Source organism: Leopardus geoffroyi, chromosome B3 (assembly GCF_018350155.1).
Source record: "Leopardus geoffroyi isolate Oge1 chromosome B3, O.geoffroyi_Oge1_pat1.0, whole genome shotgun sequence".
In the NCBI taxonomy this organism is placed as follows: Eukaryota; Metazoa; Chordata; class Mammalia; order Carnivora; family Felidae; genus Leopardus; species Leopardus geoffroyi.
The window spans coordinates 108,497,971-108,512,680 of NC_059337.1; the positions used below are offsets into that span (position 1 = coordinate 108,497,971).

Consider the following 14,710-nt stretch of genomic DNA (forward strand, 5'->3'; position numbering starts at 1 on the left):
ACCAACTTAAAGTTAACAACAGAGAACAGTTGCCAGGGGAAGCTTTATCGGACATGAGGTTAAGCTCCTGTAAAATGAGAATTAAGTTTTTCTAGGGACTTAGATTTGATCTTCCAGTACATTTTCAGAAATACTTACTGATTAAAATGGCCTGTAACTGTTTTGTTGTTAATAAAGTTACACTTAATTGGTAACTTATTTTAAATGATTTTTAAAAATAATTGAAATGACTTATTTTCATAAGAAAATCACCTCCAAGATGATACCATTTAGTTCTGGTGATCTCAACTGTTGAAGTATTTCTTCATTTTAAAATTTAATTTACTTATAATATTAAACATGAAGATGATTTCACAGTGTGATTTTCAAAATTTATTGTTTTGCAAGTGGTTCAAAAATCTAGTGATGGAACATAACTTATGGTGGTTCTTTACCTACTTGTTTTGAAAGTCACAGTATATTTAGGCAAATTAAGTGTCTGCCACTTAATACTGCAATTTTCACTCATTTGTAACAATTTCCTGTGCTGCTTCTCTTTTCCTAATAGTTTGTGAGAATCTGTTTTGCCAACTGAAAAATAAGATTTAAAGGCAGTAAGTTTAAGTCTTTAAGAGTTCTGATATATTTCTGTTCTTAGAGATCTTGTAAATTAAGATGCTAACTAGATTTCTCTAAAGTGACCCTCTCTCCTTTTTTCAATTATAAAATTGAAACATTTCAATGGGCAAGATCACAAATGGGAATAATTGGAAGCTTGTGGTGTAAAAGAGAATACACACAGTGAGTTCTTAATAAATATTTGAATGAATGAAGAGAAAGCAGAGAAAGATTTTAAGGTTTTTAAAAGGTTTTTTGGAAGTCATTATTGTCCTCTCTTCTATGTCTTAATTTTCATAGGAATTTTTCTTATGCTTGGAAATGCCTTGTGTTACTTTGGAACTTCCTTGAATCTTGAAATTTATTTTTTTTGTTCTTTCAGAAATGTTTATAGTATCTATTAGAACCAGGCTAAAAAAATTTTGTTAGTAAATACAGCTATATCATACATACTTGGCCTTGAAAGTAAATCAGTACCCTATTTTAAGGTATGTTAAAACTTAGTGCTTGCCAATTCAATATTGGAGCACTGAGTAAAAAAAGTTTACCAAAAGAAGCATATGTATATGACTGCAGGAAATTCGCTAGTTAAAAGTATGGAATGTGTCTTTACCTTGTTTCATCTTTAGCAAATGTTTCTTAAGTCTGCTCTAAACTTTCAGAAAGTTTGGACCAGTTTATAGTCTCCAGCAGTGTTGGGGAGTGCCAGTTTCTTGTACTTGGTCATTATTAAAGTTTGCTTCAAGTATGAAATACTTGAGGTTTATAGGTGTATTGGGATGCTTTCTATTGCAGTGAAGAGACATAACTCAAGCTAGTTTAAGGGGGTATGGCAGTCATGGGCTTACACATGACAAGATACAACTCAAGCTAGTTTAAAGGGGTTAGGCAGTTAATTGGCTTACACAGTCTAGTTTTGGTTGAGAGAATAGTTAAATCCAGAGTCTCAAGTGATGTCCTCAGAGTATAATTTCTGACTTTCTCTTGAATATTACTTGGTTTATATGTCTTTGTTCTATATGCATGTTGGCCTTGTTCTGCCGCTGACCGGCTATCTGTATGGTATGAAAGATGGTACCTAGCATTCCCATGCCTGCATTCATAGAGTTTGTGATTTAAAAAATGAAAAGAAACTGGCTCTTCTAGTATCCATATAGCTGTCTCCTGGATTAATGCCAGTTTGCCCTGCGTGGACTATTCATTTTTAACCATGTCAGTGGGGTTCCCTGATTACATGAGTCAAATGTCTTATTATAGTATTTCATTGTCTTGATGTAGATTATTAATTATCTCCTTATCTAGGACTCTTGGTCATTGCTGGTATTGTAATGAATGGGCTATAGGTTTTTGTTGCAAATCATCTGAATTCGTATTCTACAGATACCAACCATAATTGTTCTTGCCGTGCACTTTGGGAAGCTTAGAGTCTCTTCTGTGGATTAGGGTTTTCATTTCAGGTTCCTTAAGAAAGAAGTAGAATGACTAATGGCTAAGAACTTAGGTGCTAGAGGCTGGCTGCTTGCTTTGCCATTTACTAGCTATGTGGTCTTGTACAAGTTGCTTTACCTCTGTAGATCTCACTTTCTTCATCTATAAATTAGGATAAGAATATTTGCCTTTTAGGATCGTTGTGAGGATAAAAAAAGATATTAACTCATGTGAAACACTCAAGAGTTCTTGGCACAAAGTAGGGGCTTAATAAACTAGAAACTATTATTAGGTTTATATTATAATTATTATGTTTTTTCAGAAGAGTTTCACTCTTTTGAAGTCTCATATTTAGAATCATTCAAGCCTTCTTTGGGACAGTCTAAGAACGGATGGTATCTTTTGGGCCACACCATTAGTAAACTTGTAATAGTAGTAGAATATTAGTGATGCTTTTCCTCTACATTGGTTTTTTTTTCTCCACGAATGCCTGGCCTTTGCAGGTTAAATAAAGATATTTGTGTGTGTGTGTAGATATGCTGTTTTAAAGTATTTTTTCTGGGGTTCTTGGGTGGCTCAGTTGGTTAAGCGTCTAACTCCTGGTTTTGGCTCAGGTCATGATCTCGCTGTTCATTAGTTTGAGCCTCACGTTGGGCTCTGTGCTGACAATGTGGAGCCTGCTTGGGATTCTCTCTCTCCCTCTTTCTGCCTCTCCCCTGCTCATGCTCACTCGCTCTCTAAATAAATAAATAAATAAAACAAAAAAACGTTTTAAAGTAATCATTCTTCATAGTGATGATGGTAGAGGAAAAAAAATATTCACAAGGCTCTTTATTTGGCTGTTAGAGGATGGCAAATTAAGAAAGCCTACTTTTCCATACTCTTTTGGTGTCAGGAAATCATTAAATGTCTTTTAATCCGTTTGCAGAGGAGAGTTGGAAATTGCTTGCCTTTGCAGATAACATAGCTAAAATGTTTAAATGGGTTATATGTCAAACCAGTAATCAAAGCCTTCACTGTGAATCGAGGAAGTACTATTTTTCTTGGGTAATGTGAGCAAGTTGATTTATTTCAGTGGTTCAAAAAATTTTTTTCAACCCAGGACCATTGCTCCAGCACCTAACCACTTGACCTGTAACAGATTATTGTATATTCATTTGTTTAGCAGATATTTGTGCATCTAATTTGTCAAGCAGAGCATTGAGTTGTTGATGGCTCAGGCCACAGTTGAGTAATTAGTTTTTGATGCATCTGTTATGTAGTCCATCTTTTATTTTTTAGTACAGTGATTTCAAGTTTGGGGTTCTTGCAAAATGTAGACCAGGATTTAAGTTTTGTTATTAATACCAATCATCATGGAAGCATCCTCTATAATTGTATTTACTTATTTGGCCAGTCTGCTTTGAGAATTTTGACATACACAGAAGCACTCTCATAAAACAGTCTATTCATTTTTGGCAGCTTTAAATGTTAGAAAGTTCTTTTGTTCCAGTATTTCTTGACACTGACCAATGTTTAGATCTCTTTTGGATCAAAGCAATCCCTGTGAACCTTTGAGATGTACCGTCTGAGTGTGCACTTTAAAAAAAATGTAACTATTCCTTTTAGTGATCATTTGGTACCAATTTGATCATAAACAAATGCAACCTCAAACATAGAAAGTTTGTGGCAACAATATAGACTTATGTAGAGATTATTTAGATGATCCAGAATATGATTTTTTTCCCTTTTTCTTACATTGCCACCAGAACGGGAACACAATTTAAAAATTCATAAAGTTTACCTTCAATACTGTTTTAACTCTGTTGAGCAAAAAGCCTGCCATCTTTTAATTCCCATGTATTACTCTCTGCATTTGAAAAAATCACCGAATCTGTATGACATCCTTTTCAAATACCTGAAGGTAGTTATTTCTATTCCTAAGTAAAAACATCCCCAAATTTCTTTAATTTTTCCATTTAAAAATTATTGAGCATCTGATTTGTGGAAAGGCATAGGCTATATTAAATATGGGAGCTTCAGTCTTTGGTGGAATCTGAGCCCTGCCACTTACTGATAGTGTTACTTCCTTTATATAAAGGAAACAGGATCATGGGATTCATTGGGAAAATTTATTGGGTAACATTGGATAGGATTGATTAATGTAGGTGGAGGACCGAGACATTTGCTTAGGAGAGCTTTTTCTTTGTCATTGTTTCCAGGATCTTCATTATGGTCAGGGTTTAGAACTAAATAAAAATCTTCAGCTTGTGATTTCTATGTCTACACCTTTATTTCAATACATGTGAATTTTTTTATTAAGTACTTATTGTAACTTACATATTTTCTGTTATATTTAAGCAAGTAATTAAGGGCACATTCTTCTGAATACGTACATCCACACACACACACATGTAGTGTCATTGACCTTCTTTAAGCTCCAGTGTCAGTTCTATTAATATAATAAAGAAAACAAAATCATTTACAAGCTGAGGTGGCTAAAACGTAAAGGGAGAAGAGTAATAGAGGAGGTGATGTGCTTTGGGGAAAGCCATTAACACATAGCTGTTACTCAGGGACAGTGATTCTCAACCCCTTTGATGTTTGTGACATTCATAAAGAGATTTAAAGGTGAATTTTAAAAATTGTTTAAAAGGTTTGAAAAAAATCATTCTATGGTTATTATGTTTTTTAATTGGTCATCTTTGAAGCCTAATTATGCTCTTGTATTTTATTACTGACTTGTCACTGAGCTGTACCATTCATTAGCTTCTTTATTCCTAGCAATTGTGCCTCATTCTACACAGCATCGCCCAACCCACTGAGTGCAGTGTTCTGCCTGACAAACATAGTTGTCTAGTATGTATATGTAGTTGCAGCTAAAAATAAATTTTTCTTATTTTTCAAAATTTGCTGGCTAACCTGTTAAATCTCTGCTATAACACCTGCTGGTGGTTCTCAAATTTCTGTGACTTAATCACCTGGGTGTTTACTTAATATAAGGATTCCCAGGTACCCACCTGTAGACATTCGGATTTGATGATTTTGGGATGAGATTCAGGAATTTTTAAACTTTACAAGCACTGATAGATGAAATACAAACTTTGAATAGCTCAGAGTGCTAAACAGAATCATCTGAGAGATTGTTTTTTGAAAGACACATTCCAGGTCTACCATTTGAATTTCCAGGGTTGGGATTTAAGCACAAATACCTGGAAAGAAAGTTCCATTAGTGATGATGATGTATATCACAGATCAACCAGTGTCTAATCTAGTCTAAGTCCTTAGTGTATTTTGTAGTTTTTGAGTTCCTAAGTATTTGGCAATGCTAATATATGAGAGATTGGATATGTTTCCTGTACATGTAAAGCATTTGGGCAGATTGAAAAAAAAAAAAAAGTTAACCATTTTTGGGTGTTGAACAGTCTTTTACTTCTCTGGGAATTTTTGAAAGACACATAAAGTATTTTCTTAGAGTAGAGGGGCTCAAAGTATTCTCCAGAGCAGCATCATTGGTACCTACCTGCTAACTTGTTACAAATGGAGATTCTCAGGCCCCATCCAGCTCTCCTGGATAAAAAAACCCTGGGTAAGGCCCAATAATCTGTTTCCAGAATCCTGCCAGTTGATTGTGATACAAGCTAAAATTAGAGTAATACCTTCACATACACATTTTTGGTTTTATATATCTAGTACTTCATATGTAGCAGAGGATCAAAGACTTTTTTGAGAGGCCCAATACCAATTCTGAACCAGGAGAGAGATGATGTAAATCACTAGTTAGGAATAATCTAAAAACAAAAGCATATTCCTTTTACAGACAGAACTTTAGTACATAATATTGTCAACAAATGTAAATCTGTTAGCTAATTAATAAGTTTATTTAATGTATAAATAGAACATTTTCACATTAATGCTACCTCAGATGTGATACAGATTTTTTTTTCAGAATGTACCCTGAATTTAAAACAGTAAATCTTTCTTCCCTGTTTATTTTACTGCAGCATTAGAAAATCGAGTATTAAGCATTTCTGTGAGGTTATTGGAAGGAGAATAATCTATCTTTTCCCTAATTGTGGATATTTACAAGATATTGCCAAGCTAGTAAGATAGTAAACACTTAAACCAAGAAATTTAAGTTCCTTTCAAAACTCAAATAAGTATGTGTATACTGAGTATTTTTCTTTGGAAACCATTTCACTTGATTTTATAATTTCAGATTAATTATGAAATGCCAAATTTAAAAGCCAATAATTAGATGAGAACGAGAGACTGAAAATATTGAATTATATTGCTTACTCAGTCACCACTTTCTGTTTCTCTGAAAGAAATATGATCGTTCCTGCTTCATTTCCAAAATGAAGAAAACATTTAACTCCTTTCTAATTAGTCTTTCTGGAAAACAAATTGAAACGTGAGTTGACTACTTCTTTCAGACTTTTCTGACAAATGCAGGTACATAATAGTATCAGTTCACCGATGAATTTTGAAGTACAAAATATTCTGGGATCTTGCCATCTTGAAACTATGAATTTGCTAACTGTATATTGTGTTTTTCAGCTTTTATCTAAGCATTTGTAAGTTACATGTCTGTATGTATATATGTACATATATACATACTGGTTTACATATGTACACAGGTATTATACACAGAGAAAAATGGATTCATATTCAAATTTTGTTGTATACCCTCTTCACAATATACTGTAACATCTTCTATAAGCACAGATTAATTTTTGTAGACTTTTTTCTTGTGTCTTTAATTTTTGTTACTTGATTTTATGGAAAGATTTTTCCTAGGGCAAATGTGTCAGTTAGGGATTGACTTACTAACTGCTACTGAATAAAGACAAGAAACATAATGGTATATTTGTCCTAGAATGTAAGCTCCATGGGACAAGTAACATGGTCTGTTTTGTTAATCAGTCTTGCTGAGAACAGTATATGGCTCAATGGAGATGACTAATAAATACTTGTTGAATAAATGAATAATATTCTTTAACATGAATATCCTAAAGGTTCATTTTTAAGTTTATTAGAAGTTAGAAGACATTTTCCTGGAGAAAATAGTTATAAATAATAACTAGCTGTCCTGAAAATGTAATTCATGTTTAATTTTAAATGTCACTGTTTGCAGTTTTTTTCCATTAAGTAAGGATATATATTTTTAAACATTATCTGTTTGAAGTATTAGGGTTTTGCAGCAATTACCAGGTAGAAAATAGAACAACAAATCTTATTAATTGTAAGAATACTCGAAGTAATAAATATGCTTGTCTAGGGGTAACCTCCTCTTGAAAATAAAGCCAATAAGATTAGAAATAAACTTAATAAAAATTTTCATGTCTTATGAAAATTACAACACTTCTTGAAAACAATTTTAGAAAACAGACAAATGTTGTGTTTCCAGCTGTGCCAGGAAGACATAATTATAAAGGTGTTGATTTAATTGATTAATAGCATTAACTACAACTCATGCATTTACCTGACCACATCAGTTTAGGAATAAAAAGTAAAAGACATTAGAGTATAGATTAGAGTGATAAGGGAAATAATCTTAAATCTTTAGCCTCTTTTTAATAAATTGGTATTCTAGTTTCTCTGCCTTCTCCCTTTGCCTCCAGATCTCTTCTCTGGCGGTATCACTTGCTCTCTCTTTGGTGATATAGTATTGGTGCCACTCACTGTTAGGCTGCTAGGTGATTTTTTTTTTTTTTTAATCAGTAGCTTTTCTAACTTACATCTAGTATACCCACCAAATGCTTACTTACACTTGAAAGTGCATATCCATATAATCATGGTAAATCCAAATTGTATGCTTTGTTCATAGTACTAACATTATTATTCTGTTTAATTATGATCATGACCTGTAGGATTACGGGAGCACTGATGAAGCACATATTCAGGGATCCTAAAACAAATGTTGAAGGGTGGGGTAGTCAGCCTTCCATGGGCTGAAGTCAAAGTCAAATAGATTAGGGCTAAGTACTAAAGCCAAGTGGAACTTACACACATCTCTACTAAGAATACAAAGGTAAAGATGAATGAGGCAGTTTCCTGCCTCCAAGAAGCTTTGAGGATTGTAGAGGAAGATAAGTACAGTTAACCCTTCAGCAATGCAGGTGGTTAGGGGCACTGACCCCCTGCACAGTTGAAAATCCACGTATATATAACTTTTGACTCCCCCAGAAATGTGACTAATTGCCTTCCCCTCAAAACTTGACTGTTAACTGGAAGCCTTACCGATAACTATTAACACATATTTTATATATGTTTTATATACTGTATTCTTACAATAAAGCAAATTAGAGAAAAGAAAATGGTGTTAAGAAAATCATAAAGAGAAAATAACATTTATAGTACTATATTGCATTTATCAAAAAAAATTCCGTATATAAGTGGATCTACACATTTCAGATCTGTGCTGTTCAAAGGTCATGTGTATGTAGCAAAATAACCAGAGTGGTGAAATTTAGGGGAGAAGAACAGTTTTGGAAGACAGAGTAGAGACAAAATAATGCTGGGTTGAATCTTAAAAGTTTCTCACATAAATTTGCCAAGTCATATACTGAGAAGGGTACCTCAGGCTGAGACAGACTGAGCGAGAAAGGAATGAAATATGTTTTTGAGTAACTGCAGTGTGACCAAAGGAATAGGGAATAATGAGGATGAAGAGATGGACAGGGAGCTAGCTAAGGGAGGGTTTCTTTAGAAAATAGATTTTGTCCTGTGTACATTTGATGGGATTTTAAGCAGGGCATAATATGAGATTTCTGACTGTGGAATGATAATTGGGTAGATATTTGGGTGAAATTAAAGCGCAGTAATAGTGAAATAGTTCAGTCAATGGTTCCCAGATCTAACTGTATATCATATGCATCTTGGGAGTTTTACAAACCCAGAATTTTGGGCCCTGCTTCAGATCTACTGAACCAGAATTTACGAAGGTGGAGCCCAGAAGTTTGGAATGTTGAATGCCCCTAAATAATTATGATGCACCTAGACCAGCATTTGAAAATATAGCACTAGGTAACTATTTCTACAGTAGGCTAAGTGGGAGGCTATCCTGCTTGTCACTATATTCCTTATAAATTGAACAGTGCATGGTAAATGCTCAATAAATATTTATGTAACAAATATTTCTTGAATGAAAGAAGTTATTCTGAGGTTCAGGAAGTCCACTTCCCATCTTGTGTTTTGGTTCTTTATAGAGTTGTTTTCATGAACTGAGCTAATACATGAAAGTGTTTAACATAGTGCCTGATACACATTAAGTGCTCAATAAATGGTAGAAGGGGAAGATTTTCTTCGTCTTTTTTCTCTTACATTACTTTGTGTGATTAGTTATCTTGGCAATTTAGCTTATGCTTATCCAGCTTTGAAGTGAGTATGCAGATTGGTTTTACTTTGGGGATCCAGATGTGGAGCAAATAAAACACCAGCAATAGTGAGCTGATGTTTGAGTACAGTCTGGTGGGATTATATGAGGTAGATTGAATTACTGTCCTCTGATTCTCTCCCCTTAGTGGTTGGCAGTATCCACTAAAGGCTGTATTGCTTTGAAGAGCTGGTGGACAGTGGAGCCCAGAGCATTGCCATTGTAGGTGCTTTTGAATTAGGATTTTGGATTTATAAGCGGATACCAGGAAAGAGCCTGCCCATGAGTGCTTCTGAATGGCTTAGAGTCAAGTCCTAAATTCCAGAGCCAACCCCTCTACCTCTCCTTTATGTCTTGGGAGATGTGTAGACAAATTTTGAACTTTATAATGCCTGGATATATGTATACTTACCTTAGTAATTAGAATTGAATTTCTGAGAGGTAGCATAGTCTGTTGTTAACAGCATAGTTTTTAGAGCCAGACTGCTTGAGTTTGAATAAAGCTGTGCCACTTATTAACTCTATAAACTTGGGTAAGTTATTTAACCTGGTTCCTTATTTGTAACATGGTGATGATAATAAAAATTAAGTTAATTGATGAGAAATGTTTAGAGTACCACTGTGTACATAGTATAATCACCTTGTATAGGAGTTTGGATTAAAGCTGCAGGCCAAAATGCCAACTAAGAACATGAAAATTTCCTTGGAATTTCCTCTGGCCTGAGATTTTAAGAAGTGCAGGGCAGTTAAAACAGTGAGATGTACAATTTTTCACCTATCAGCTTCACAAAAATTAAAAAGGTAAAAAAGACCCATAATATATATATTACAGCAGAGTGCGTGGAGAAATAGATAAACACATTCATGAATTTGCAGAGACAAAAATAGTTACAGACCTTTTTGGAAAGGTACATTTAAATGCCACATCCTTTAGATCATGGAATTTCACTTCAGAAGTTCTGTCCTGTAGAAATACCAACATAAGAAGTGGAAAACAACAACTTGTACCTTCAAAGCCAGAAAGAGATTTTAAAGCAGCAAATAATAGATTGAGAGACTTTTTTAAAAAAAATGTATACATTAACTTTATTAGAAATAGGATGGATCAGGGTGCCTAGGTGGCTCAGTCGGTTAAGCATCCGACTTCAGCTCAGGTCATGATCTCGTGGCTCATGAGTTCGAGCCCCACATCCAGCTCTGTGCTGATAGCTCGGAGCCTGGAGCCTGCTTCAGAATCTGTGACTGCCCCACCTCTCTGTCCCCTCCCCAGCTCATGCCCTGTCTCTCTCAAAAAATAAGTAAACGTTAAAAAAGAAAAAAGTAAAAAAAAAAAAAAAAAAGATGAATCAGTTCTTAACGTTTTGAATGATTGGCTCTAACTTCAGGTCTTAAAGTCACATGTATTTATAATCAGGAATGTTAATAGGCTTTTCTTTTATAATTAGACAACAAAAAGAGATGAATTAAAATATCTGCAATTATTTTGTGTTCTTGTTAATCTAAAGAATACTAAGCATTCTCTGTAAAATGGCTATTGCCATTCAACTTTGTATACAAGAAGTTTAGTGACAGCGGCTCATTTTCCTAAGTGTATTTTCTATACAAAATAATTTCAAGATATAATTTAGTTAGCTTCTTGTCCAGTGCTGTATGTTAAATAATGATGAAATAGTAAGTGTGTGAAAACTACAGTACCACAAAGATCAACTTATTTTGCTATTTTCCTCAAATGTTAGTCCTAAAACAATCATAGAGGTGGGTAAGCAAACTATTGAAAAGATAGATTTTTTTACTATACTCTTAACTGATTTCTACTAAGATGTGAAATAGCACTTTATACAGACATGTCAGTGCAGAACTTTACTTGATTTGTACTTAATTAAAAACAACAAAGATGGAATTGATAATTTAGAGAAATACAGTACCTTATTTGCATGCAGAAAATCTGCCCATTTTCTTCTGATCTACAAAAACTTTTATTTCACAATCTAAGTAGTAAGTAAATAAATAGTACAGGATTTATCTCTGTGGGACCCAGATGCTGTGGTTTGCCCGAAATAATTTCTTGGCTAGTACTTTAATTCTGTGGGGTATGACCTGATAAAAAGAGCCTTCTGAGGAGACAGGAAGCTGAGCCGTGCTGATGCTGAAACTCATAAGAACTTTGTTGGTTATAGCTTTAAGCTAAGAAATGTTTTAAGAGCCCCCATAGTCACATGTGTGAAGAACATCATATAAATTCCTATATTAAATCTTTATTATAGGTCTCCTGATTGTTTTATGTCTAGATAGATTATGTAATATAGGACACAATGATTTTCATCACCTTCATCTAATTTAGGTTTGTCGACTCTTGAAATACCCTGTTACTTGTTTTATTGAGGCTTATTTTTCTTCCAGAATTCTGGCTCATGCTCAAATTCTTACTCTCCTAGTCTTCACTGCTTAAGTGTATTATGCTATAAATGTTTTATCCAGGCTCACATTTCTTATGGATTTGTCTTATAAATTTAGTTGCCACATCTTTAACAATATTATCTTCAGAGTTCTGGACAATACAAGTGTTTCTAAAGGTGTAATCACCATGGTTAGCTAGATCAGATACCCTTTAAAAGCATATAGCAGGTAATAAAAGGATTTAAATTTTTTACCAAGTAAAAATTTGGATAGTCATTTGTTGGTAGCTTTAATTTGGTTGAGTAATTAACAAAAGAAGCCTAGTAAGTTTGATGAAAGTTGTTGATAAAATTCTGATCACCTGGACTAATTGTGACATTTGAACTAATATTCAGGTCAGTTGGTCATCACACTTTTTTTGCTGGCTTTACTTGAACCAGATACTAATCTGATTTCCACTATCATCCCTTCCTCTCACTTGCCAATTCAGAAGGGAAAGAGAGGAAAGTTAGATGCTAGAGCCAATAGGGACATATTGGATCTCTCTCCCCTAGAAACTCTGGTATGTGTATAAAATAGATGTTGAAAACTTTTATTATTTTACATTTTATTCTAAGTTCAAATTTAAACATTCATTAAAAGTTAACGAGAACAGTGAGGCAGTTCTAATGCACATAAAAAATGAAGTTGCAGACTTGACATTATTGAATTTTCATGGTAGCCTCAGAGTCTAATTTATTTTCATGTTTTTTAAAAATTATACAGCATTGGGGTGCCTGGGTGGCTCAGTTGGTTAAGCGTCTGACTCTTGATTTTGGTTCAGGTCATGATCTCACGGCCCGTGAGTTCGAGCCCCATGTCGGGCTGCACATTTGACAGTGTAGAGCCTGCTTGGGATTCTCTCTCTTCCTGTCTCTCTGTCCACCCCCCCCCCCAAAATAAATAAACTTAAAAATATTATATGTCATTAAGAAAATCTTGATTCACATAGATCGCTAGTTCTAAATAGTAATAGTTTTTAATAGCTTACCTTAAATCTCAAAATACTCAAGTAAAATTGATCTAGATGCTTGAGTTGAAAAATTTGTATCAAAGTTCAGTTACTAACAACAGCAAATATTCACATTCCTTATTAATGTATAAAAGTCAGATACACACACAAATTTAAGTGTTAAAACTAGATTATCACTGTTGCACAATACAACTATTACTCAACATAATGGGAGCATGTGCTGAGAACCCTGCCTGTTTTTTTGAGAGTGTTGCTTCTGTGATTGAACCTTGCAGTTTTGCAGATCATTTGGAGGGAGGAGAGATTTGAGGTAGATACAATTATGTGCTTCATTCATAGGATGTGAGGAGGATTAAGTGATATAATGCTGACAAAGTCGTTAGCATAGTGCTAAGTGCTTAATAAATGGTAACAGCCGTTTTCAACACTTAATAAATAATTGACTTAACAGAATTAGGTTGAAAGTCATAGGAGCATGCTGAGTATTTGAGGTAGAAGCAGCATTCTTCCTTAAGATAAAACACTGGAAGAGCAAACAGACTTTGGAGTGAAAAAAACACCTTGTGTTCAAACCCCGTCTGCTAATGGCTGTTTTTAGCCTACTGTATAACCTCATCTGTAAAAAGGGATAATATTTACCCTATTTACAAATTTTGAGAGAACTAGGCACCTGGTACGGGGTAACATTTGGCACATAGTAGGTTTTAATAAACAACAGCTCTTAAAGAAGCTAAGGACAGAACCAGGGTTAGCCTTGTTTACCTCCTCCAGCTGCGTCAGGAGGAATAGATGTTTCTACACAGTCAAGCAAAGGAAGGTGAATGTCTCTGCTTAGGAAAATCTTTCTGACTTTATTCTTGGAAAAGTTCCCTAAAGATATATCCTTGTTTTGACACCTTTGTTAATGTTTATTAACCTGTTTCTTTCAATTCTTAGTATTGTGTCACATCTTTTTTTTCTCTTCTATACTCCTGCCTTTATTTGGTACTTGTGCCAGTAAAGAAAAGGGGCTGCTAAAGAGGCTGCTAAGGGAATAAGCAACCTGAAAATGGTAACTTATTATAGCTGCTAATATAGATTTCTTTAGCTTATAGTCAGTATTGCTCATGTGGTAGGGTAGAAGAAGTTGGGAAAATATCAGAGTCCAAAGAAACAAGTCAAAAATCAGTTTGTAGCTGTAACTGTTCTGCCTGCTTAACAACTCCTGTTTTCAAGTTAATATGTACAGCTTTAGTTTCTTTAGACTTAATGGTGCTTTCTTTATGTTGAAACTACTTCTGAATGGCTATGAGGGTGCACATACACAGGCTACTTTTAAGACTTTGGCTAAAACAAAATATCCTCTCTAATTTGATATGCCAGGAAGGAAATACCTGTTTCAGACAGGTTTAAAGCTCCATCTTGGACTTCTTTGTTAGAGTTCCCTATGTCTTCAGTAATCCAGAAATTTGTGTATCTGTCTCCTACATTCTTACTTTACACATTCATGTAGTAGACCAATCTCTATATAATTACATGGCATCTTCACATTGTTTTATGGAAAGCAGAAAAATGTAAAATTAGTTTTATCCAAGCAAAGGCAAGCTAACTTATATAAATTTTCTTTTTCTGTCCTCCTTTTTTTGCTCAATAGGATAAGTTCTGAACGTCGAAAAGAAAAGTCTAGAGATGCAGCGAGATCTCGGCGAAGTAAAGAGTCTGAAGTTTTCTATGAACTTGCTCATCAGTTGCCACTTCCCCATAATGTGAGCTCGCATCTCGATAAGGCTTCTGTTATGAGGCTCACCATCAGCTATTTGCGTGTGAGGAAACTTCTGGATGCTGGTGAGTTGTTTTACAGGGGCGTAATGAGCCTAAAAATTAGAAATTAGAAGTAATTAGAAGGTGGTCATACTCTCTGTCCTTTAATGTAATTTTTA

The 14,710-nt window shown here is 34.4% G+C and overlaps 1 protein-coding gene and 1 long non-coding RNA gene across 2 annotated transcripts in view; one reads left to right on the forward strand and one right to left on the reverse strand.

The window, feature by feature from the left end:
- The window catches only part of HIF1A (hypoxia inducible factor 1 subunit alpha), a 42,924-nt gene that overhangs the window by 5,848 nt on the left and 22,366 nt on the right, over window positions 1–14,710 (forward strand). The window contains exon 2 of the mRNA XM_045451176.1: window positions 14,425–14,615. Coding sequence (XP_045307132.1) covers window positions 14,425–14,615 — 191 coding nt within the window. The remainder of the gene's footprint in view (window positions 1–14,424; window positions 14,616–14,710) is intronic.
- LOC123583960 overlaps window positions 5,362–14,710 on the reverse strand; it is a 34,647-nt gene continuing 25,298 nt past the window's right edge. Inside the window, exon 2 of the long non-coding RNA XR_006705080.1 lies at window positions 5,362–14,644. This is a non-coding gene — a long non-coding RNA (uncharacterized LOC123583960). The remainder of the gene's footprint in view (window positions 14,645–14,710) is intronic.